This window comes from Stegodyphus dumicola, chromosome 9 (assembly GCF_044657685.1).
Source record: "Stegodyphus dumicola isolate Sdum_Otavi_A_Nest chromosome 9, ASM4465768v1".
Classification (NCBI taxonomy): Eukaryota; Metazoa; Arthropoda; class Arachnida; order Araneae; family Eresidae; genus Stegodyphus; species Stegodyphus dumicola.
Genome location: NC_140776.1, coordinates 22,987,762 through 22,997,348, shown reverse-complemented (window position 1 = coordinate 22,997,348; position 9,587 = coordinate 22,987,762). Strand labels below are relative to the sequence as shown.

Genomic DNA, 9,587 nt, shown 5'->3' with positions numbered 1-9,587 from the left:
AAAATTGAATAAATAAATAAAGATATAGAAAATTTTTTCATTAGGCTTGTAGAGACATTAGGTTATTTCGAAGCAAGACACATTAAAAATGAGCAATGCCCTTGCCAGGATTCGAACCTCGGATCTCTTGAATACATGCCAAGTGCGTTGACCATTACACCACGAAGGCATGTTAAAAGGCAGGAGAAATACCTTATACACCCCACCCCTTTTATTGGGCGAATGGGGATTAGAGGACCTAATCACCAAATCCTGATGGTGGAGAATCACCATCCACCATCTTTTATAGCTTGGGTGCCACTGTAGAGTTTATTAGAATTTTCTTTTAATACAAGGAATCAAAGAAATGTGCAATGCCCTCACCGGTACTCGAACCTCAGACCTCTCGAATACACGCTGAGTGTGCTGACCATTACACCATAAAGGCATGCTAAGAAGGCGGGAGAAATCGCCAAATCGTCGTGGTGGAGAATCATCATCCACCACCTTTCTTAGCTCGGGTGCCACTGTAAAGGTAACTTGAAATTTTCTGATCTCAGGAAAACGAAGAAATGAGGAATACCCTCACTGAAACTCGAATACAAGCTGAGTATGCTGACCATTACACCACGAAGGCAGGAGAAATACCATATACGTTGGCCTGAAATTCATTTTATTATTAATGGTAAAAATACAAAGCCATAATCTCTTTTCAGATTAATTTGTGTCAATATTTTATGTATCTCGTTATTATACAGAGGCCTTATTACCATATTTCGCAAACTATTTATGTAAATTATGATATATTAATTTCAAAAGCAATTTATAAAATTCCTGAACAATGGTTCATCAATAATTTTACATGCATACATTTGAAAACATACAATTCTTGATTTAAGCTATACACACAAAATTGTCAGATTATTTTATTTTCAATTCAAATGCTATGTATTTGGAAAATATTTAGTACTTTTTTGTTATCAAAACCAGATTCAGAAATGCATGCATGTGTGCATGTACATATATACACACATATGTATGTGTGTAATCAATATGTAGCATAAATGCTAAGTAAAACTTTCAGGATATCTTTTGGCTAAAAAGTGGTTGAGGGATTAGACCACTGAACACTGACAGTTCAACTTTCGTAACTTGACAAAAATGATCTGTGCATAAATGATTCCATGGTTCTTCCCATGTGTAATACATTTGTTATCATAAATTAAGGAAAAATCACAAAAATAGCGATAACTCCTTCAAAAAAAGGCAAACCGTGTAAAATTTGAATATGTTGTCAAGTAAGAGTAGCTGAATAAAACTGCAATATGCAAATTAGTGACGCTGCACTTGGAATCTGTCATCTGCGAGGAGAATAAAAGTCCATGTCTGAGAGCAAGTCCACATATTTCACTGTGAAAGTGACATCAGAAATCTGGCATTGTTAGCCAATTCGAAACAATGACCTCCAGGCATCATTTGCCTGCAGAACTACGATGGAGAGCCATTGGGAGACTAGAGGCAGGATAAAGTCAAACAGAGGTGGTCAGATGGCTAAATGTGAGTCCTTCTGTGATTCATAGACTTTGGAGGCAATTTCAAACCAGAGATTCGGCATCTAGGAGGTTCAGCCAAGGACGGCCAACTGCTACCACGAGCGCTGATGACCGATATTTGACATTATGTGCACACAGGAATAGAACCGCTACTCCGACTCTTAAATCCTCCCTTGCTGCAGCCACCAGAAGGTTGGTGTCAACGTCAACTGTGCATAGAAGGCTTCAGGAAGGTGGTCTGTATGCGAAGCGAGCAGCCATTTGCGTGCCGCTCACGTCACACCATAGGAGGGACAGCTTGCAGTAGGCACGACAACATGTCTACTGGACGCCTGATCACTGGAGGGCTGGTCTCTTTACGGATGAGTCTAGGTTTAGTCTAGAAAGCGATAGTAGGCGTTATTTGATATGGAGAGAACCTGGAACCCATTATCATTCGTCAAACATCCGTGAAAGAGATGCATACAAAAGAGGCAGTGTCTGTGTTTGGAGAGGCATCTCTTTGGGTGGACGCACAGACCTGAATCTTTTTTTAAGGGAGACCATGAATGCTCATGTTTATAGAGATGACATCCTTGATGCTTATGTGCACCCATATGCCGGGGCAATAGGTGATGCTTTCCTGTTACAGGACAATAACGCAAGACCACACAGGGCTCGCATCGTAAATGATTATCTTCTACAGGAAACAATTATGCGCATGGGGTGGCCAGCTCGATTCCCGGACTTGAATCCTATAGAGCACATTTGAGATGCTTTAGAGAGACGTCTAACTGCTCTCAATCCGCCCCCTCAGACCCTTACCGCACTTGCAACTGCTATGCAAGAGCAATGGCTCTTGCTTCCTATGGAACTGACAGACCACATAATTGAAAGCATCATGCATCGCTATATTGCTTCCAGAGGCGACCATATTCCATATCGAAGGTACTTTTCCTATAGCAAACTGAGACCTTCGATTTCTTCATTTTATACATGTGCTAATTTCTATACTACCATAATTGTCTGGTAATTTATTTTTATGTTATTTGATACTGTACTATGAGTTGTATATTGTGGGTAAGTTTTATAAAATTCTACATGTAACTTTTTCAGTAATTGTGATTTTTCCTTAATTTATGATAACTAGCATATATACAAAAGCTAGCTAATTTTCCTTTGAAAGTTCTTTAAAAAGGTATCTGTCTCTAAGGTGGCCCTGTGCTTTTCCATATTCCAACAAACAAACATAATATCTTATATTCTACATATCTCTTCTTATGTTATCTTCTTATGTAGTTGAATATAGTAAAAATACTCCAAATTTATAACCAAAAAATATTTTTACTGCTTATTGATTTAGACTGTTGCAGGTAACTTCTTAATAATTGTCTGCACTGCTGTGACTATATATAACACTGGCATTTTCAGGAAGTCACATTCAATCTTGTTCTGTTTGATTTTACTGTCTCATGTTAGTTAGTTTATAAAATTTTACAATGTTTTCTTTCAGCTTCTTAATTATGGAGCTGCAGGGTTTTCAAACTATAAAATAAAATATTCACTGATTATTATATTATTATTCACTGATATAACTGCATGATTTATTTACCATATAAATGGAAGGAGTTAATCAAATTTTGCCCTAGATCTTAATATAGTGAATAAAATCACGAAAAACTGGAAGAACATCAATAGATATGCAAAGCTCAAAGAGAAAGTGACAGAAGTACACATATGGGACCAGGTGTATTCCAGAAGTTGACAAAGGTCTGTTTACCAAGCGAAAAAATCCAAAGTTAGCCAATGGCATTAGCTAGCATAAGCGTTCCCCCTTTTTGAAGAAATACATACTACCATATAAATGCTGCAATATGCAAAAATGATATGCATAATGATAATTGTAATGATCTACAAACTGAATCACTGAAGTTACAACCCATAGTGAGCTACAAGAGGCTCTATATTTGTCTCCAATTTGTGAGCCTTGCCCCCTGTTCTTATCGTTTGCCTGTTTCTTTGAAACATTAAACTTTATATTAAACCATGAAATTAATTATTTTCAAAATTTCACTAAGTTGGCTTTAATAGGAGAACTATGTCATAAAATTCCCAATAATGTAAAGAAAGTGAAAGTTATATTAGTTAATACTGTCTTGAAGATTCAACAAGGTGTTGCACTAGCAGCACAGAAGCTGAACAGGCTTTCAACTTGATGAACAGTACTTCCATAACAAGATCCTATTTGACTGTATAATACATTTCTGCTTTAATGATAATCTGGAAAAGGAAAATCTTTAATAGAATTTAATCCTAAATCTTATACTAAAACATTTCTGAAAATCACGACTTGGGTTTAGAACTTCCTAAACGATTTGTTGAGGTGACAGAAGTGTCTGGTATACAAGTTGGTTAAAATTAAAACACCCCTGCTCTGAGCTCTCTATACATCGAACAACTGAGTGTAAAGGCCCCAAAATTGTTAGACATTCAAGATATTGGAAATGGATTACGTGAAAATAAAAATTAGTTCCAGAAACACCAATAGGTGGCACTGTGCAGTATAAAATATACTAAAAGGGAACAAATAATTACAAAAAAAAAAAAAAAAAAAAAGAAGAAGACATGAAGTATGGAAATATTTCTTTTTATTTTCTATTGCTGATATGAAAAAAAAGAACACTGAAATGTTGAAAAACTGTCATTATAACTTCAATTTCGCTCTCTGGCCATCTCATTCTTCAGATCTTAATCCATGTGATTTTGGGCTGTCGGTTTACTCAAAAAATCTTGTTTATCGATGACGTCTGATAACTTTGGCATATCTCTTATCACTCTGCATGTGAGAAGCATCTCAATCGATTAATTACGATCCGCAGTTGAACAAGCTGTCCGCAGACTGCAGATTTTACATCTTGAAGAAGGAAACCATATTGAGAAGCTTCCCTTGCATCGATAACGTCTTTATGATATGAATGTTTGGTACATTCGAATAAACTGTGTTGTAAAGTGTATTTTGCATCTTTTCAGCATATGTTCTGTTGTACAGCGCCACTATCGGTGTTTCTGGAACTAATGTTTTTCACGTAATCCATTTCCCCATGTTTTGAATAGTATGTTTAACAATTCTAGACCCTTTACACTCAGTAGTTTGATGTATAGAAAGCTCAGAGTAGGGCTGTTTAATTTTAACCACCTTGTAAATTTGCTTGCTACGTAATTAAGTTTACTTTAAAATTATTTCATACATAATTAAGTACACTTAATACTTTAAAAATAAGTATTTATTTTAATGAGTTCATGAAGCAACTCACTAAAATAAATACTTATTTTAAAATAACAGCATTAAGCAATTTTATGATAATAAGTGTTAAATGAGAATGATTTCGTATTACTCTTGAGCATAAAACAATAACTGTGGACTAGTAAAATAATTCTTTACTAACATAAATGTGTACAAATTAATAGAAGGGAGAGTGAATTTAATAATTTCAACAAAAACTAAATCCAAATCTCAACTGTTTTATGACCTTGCGTGTACAACTTCTAATATTCAAAACAAATAGAAAAATAAACACCCACATTAAATATTTTTACACATATCGAGCTTTACAGCTACAGCAATAACTGTTATTTATCCACTGTTTAGTAAATTACTAATTTTTTAAATGAATGCACAAAAAAATTCTAAATTAAGATTATCTGATAAATTTTTCACTCTGGAATAAAAATGACATTTGCCCTTCAAAATCTGTAGAAAAGAGAGGTCAAATGAAACATTTTTTTCCCCCTGCAGATGAGTAAGATTACATTACCTTTATTTTTTTATTTTTGTGTAAGAGTAATAATCTTATTTATGCAAAGGTTACAGACAACCCATGATTTCATTTAATTATCATATGAAAGCTGTAGTTATATAGGAGACACTAAAAATAATCAGATTTTTTAATATTGTAGAGTCCAAATTTAATTATTACTTAAGAATTTCCTTGGTGAATAAAAAATGTTGAGCATTTTATTTATCAGAGTTATAAAACAATACAGTTGAATGAGATGAGAGCATAAAGTAGTATATCAAATATTAGAAAATATTCATGATACATATATTTCATTTCAAATTTGGTAACTTTAGATCATACTATGCATAAACATTATACAAGTTCAAGTTATAAATATTTTCTTTTCTAAATAACATTCATGTCTTTTAGAGAAAACAAGATATATTTTGGAATATGTGTAAATTTCAGTAAAATTACAAATTGATTTATTGCAATAATTAATTCTAAAAATTTCTGATGTTGATTATTCACTCATACTTAAATGAAGATATATTCTTTTTAAGGTTAAATAATAGTAACAATGAATAAAATAAAAGAGATACACAGAATAAAACAAACATTTTATAAATAACTAATTACACTAAAAAGGATGCAACGTATTTATACATATATAAAGTCTCAAACAAGAAAAATAACTGCAGGAAAAAAATAAAATAAAATGTATTACAAAGCAAATGGCCCACTATTTTTCAATGAATTTTTTTGGTATATTCTTTTAAATTATACATCTATACATATCACAATAAAAGGAGATTTTATCCTTTTGAATATTTACTTCAATTTATGAAAAAATAAATAAATAAAACTTCAATATTGTATTTTAGGATGTTTACTTACAACCATGCTTCAGGTCCATGTTTATCTTTTACAAGCATCATTTTATCAATAATCTGTCCACCTTTATCATCCGATACTTGTTCTAAATATAAATGCGTGTTATTTAAAATATACATTCGAGAATAACCATAATCAGCATTTCGGAAAGCACTCCACCCAGCAGGATTTGGAACAAAAGGATCATGATTTTCTTGACAGCCAGCTGAACCAGTGATTATATGAACAGGAGCTTTAGGATTTGTGTATGGGGCATCATAGCTACCATTATACACTTTTCTGTCATACACTGGCCACAGCCTTTCATATACATGTTCGTGTGCCCATAATTCCAAATCAACTCCATACTTGTAAAAAAGATCTTCTAACCCAAATGCTTTGAGAATTGGTATCCCTTTCCTTATAATGCTTTCTTTATGTGTACAATCATCACCATCATCAGTACTACAGTACATTGGTCTATGACCCATTGTGATGATCCAAGGCCTCTGTGCTCTGTTCTCAGGAAGGTTCGCCTTTCTTAAGTCATTCTCAAGCCACTGGTATTGATATGCCATTTGTGTCCAACCATACTCAAGAAAGTAATAAAATTCAGTTGAGAATCCAATGATATGTGCAGGTCCAATGTCAAAACTATAATAATGATTATTCATGATGCCTTCTTTATTCAACATGCTGAATCGATTATCATAATTGGAAAAATTATATGCACTTTCATGATTTCCCACACAAGTCATATAAGGGACATAGGCAGCAATGGTTTCTATTTGCCTCATAAACTCATCTCCAACCTTAGCATCATCAGTATCCAAATCATAGGCAAAATCCCCCACATGTAAAACAGCATCATACATACCTTTTTGAACATCTTCTTGTAAGCGAGGTAATGACTGTCCATTAACATTACCCATATCTCCATAAACAGCAAATCTTGGGCTCCAGTTGCTTCCACTCTGCATAGCTGTAAACCAGTAAATAGCACTCCAGCCATCAGCACTACCACAGTGATAAATATATTCAGAACCTGGTTTCAAATCTGTTAATAAAACTCTGTGTATAAAAATTACTCTAGAATTTGGTCCACCATCCACAAATTTTGTCATGCTACCTGTTTTACGTAAACTAAGTTTGTTGAACCCATATTCCACTGTAGAAATATTCGTTGGATCAAGGGTTACCCACGTAACCATCATTTCCGATGGAACTGATCCATACGATAGATGCACCTGCTCAGGTTGTGTCATCAATACGGCAAGAGAACATGATGTGAAGAGAAAAAAACAAGCTAAAACACTAACAAACAGTTTTGAAATCATTTTGCTTTGAATGTAGTTAACAGCACATCAAGGAATGCAACAATAAACAGCACTGAAATGTAAGGAATCGATGCGCCGTATATACGCACGTTTATCATATCACGTTCGTGACAGCAAGTGATAAGCTACAGAACACGAGATGTTAATAAATAAATAAATAAAAGTACCTCGTGGTTTCTTCTTTTTTTTTTCCAATTCGAGTGATATCCGGAACGAGGAAATAACTATTATTTACGAAATTTCATCAAGTGAAAATAAAAAATTCCTGCAAAGATACCGTTTACCAACTCTTGTCGGAATCAGTATGTCATTTCCCGGAATCGCCAGTATTTACATATTACGCAATACCCTGCAGTTACAGTTACTGTTGTGTTTATCACTTCATATTTGTGTGACTGCCATGTTGGGAAATTTATTTAAAATATATATATATATATATATATATATATATATATTTCTTTAAAGGAGACGGGTAAGTAGGTTTGAGACTTCCCTGCCTCGCGAGACTGAACCGCATTTACAGGTCCACTCTTTCTGACTGGCGCTGCGATCACGAAAGCTGCAGGCAGTGTCTAAACATAGCTCCGAAATTTTTAAATAAGTGTTTCAGTAAATGTTTTCAACTTTCTAAAAAAGTTTAATGCACCTTTCCTATGCAATGTCCCATTCATCAAATTGAGAAGGAAACTTCGCTTCTTCGAAACTTCAAACATCTTCTCCGCTGTTTACTATCAACACGAGAAATCCAAAAGAAACCCTGACATGGAATATTCAGATAAGTAACATTCTGTTCTCTATAAATTTATATTATTCTCTATCACTAAAGTGCCATTAAATTTCTTTTTTTATTATTTTCATAAGATTATAGCATTATACAATAATTAGTAATAGTAGCAAGTCATGTGGTTCTTTTCTTCGTAACTATTCCGTAGAGACGCCACATTCCTTATCAGTAATCCGTTCTTATCAACAATTCACACCCTTCGGAGGCCTCCCTCTTCGTGCTGAGGAATTTCTTGAGAGGGAAAAAAATGGGGTTTTCTTGACCATCGATGAGTATAGATTGTGATTTTTATAACTAAGATCCCCCGACTTTTTTTTTTTTTTTCCAGGTATCAAACTTAGAATTATGAGCAAATATAAATGCAGTGGGACGGAATTTGTTAAACTTGTACTATAATAAATTACAACGGTTAAATTAATAAATTAATTTTATATTTAACTAATATTTAAGAAAAATAAACTGTATAATTTATATTTGCTGATATGCTCTGACACTGTGCATGGATTTATGATTTTGTCAATTACTGTTTTTCTGAAATATACATGAATTTTTTTGGGAACGGTAATAGTTAATGTTACTTTAGTTAAAATATTATGTACATCTCTGTAATGCTATATGTCTTTTCTAGTTAGGTCTCAAGATAAGGGCATACACATTACCATGTAGGAATTCATTTATTTTTTTTTTTTAACTTAGCTAAAGTTTGCTTCTTAAAGACACTAATTCTTGCAATGAACTCCTTTTAACTACTACATGGACACAATCGTATTTTAGGATATTTTCTACTTCTTTTCCTTTTCTTTCTATAGGCCCTTTTTTTCCCCCTCTTTTATTTTTGGGCCATTTATTTTAAATTTTATTTTGTCCCATCTTTTCTTTCTGGCCTTTTGAACTCGTACAAAATGTACGAAGTTCCTTTTTATTCTCCTCAAATACGAAATTGCCCGCCCTTTCTATATACCTTTCCTTCGCACCTATGCTTGATTTTTCGCTCATCGGTGCAGAAAGAGTTAGCGGGTGCAAAACAAGACATCTGTCTACTTTGTCTGTCTGTCTGTCCATAGTGTTCTCACCAAGGAGGTTAGAATAGAAGGAGGGAAGGTTTGCAGTTTCCTCCACTATCGGGGAATGAAACTCTACCGAACAAGCGGCGTCCATGTTTGTAACTTCAAAACATTGCATTACTGCAGTGAAACGTACTTGTTTTCAAGCTGTTCCGTGCATGTATTTTATATTAAAAATATGTTAAATTTATAATAAAATGCTTCGCTATTGTTAGTTTTTTGTTTTAAAGTTGATATCC

At 33.8% G+C, this 9,587-nt stretch overlaps 1 protein-coding gene across 1 annotated transcript; it reads right to left on the bottom strand.

Moving 5' to 3' along the window:
- Positions 1–5,891: 5,891 nt before the first annotated feature.
- On the bottom strand, positions 5,892–7,830 carry LOC118191655 (acid phosphatase type 7). The gene has a single exon (XM_035362487.2). The coding sequence runs from the start codon at positions 7,498–7,500 to the stop codon at positions 6,184–6,186; it is 1,317 nt and encodes a 438-aa protein (XP_035218378.1). The 5' UTR covers positions 7,501–7,830; the 3' UTR covers positions 5,892–6,183.
- Positions 7,831–9,587: the final 1,757 nt, after the last annotated feature.

Coding starts and splice junctions, on each gene's coding strand:
- LOC118191655 (XM_035362487.2), bottom strand. CDS start 7,500: ATGATTTCAAAACTGTTTGTTAGTGTTTTAGCTTGTTTTTTTCTCTTC.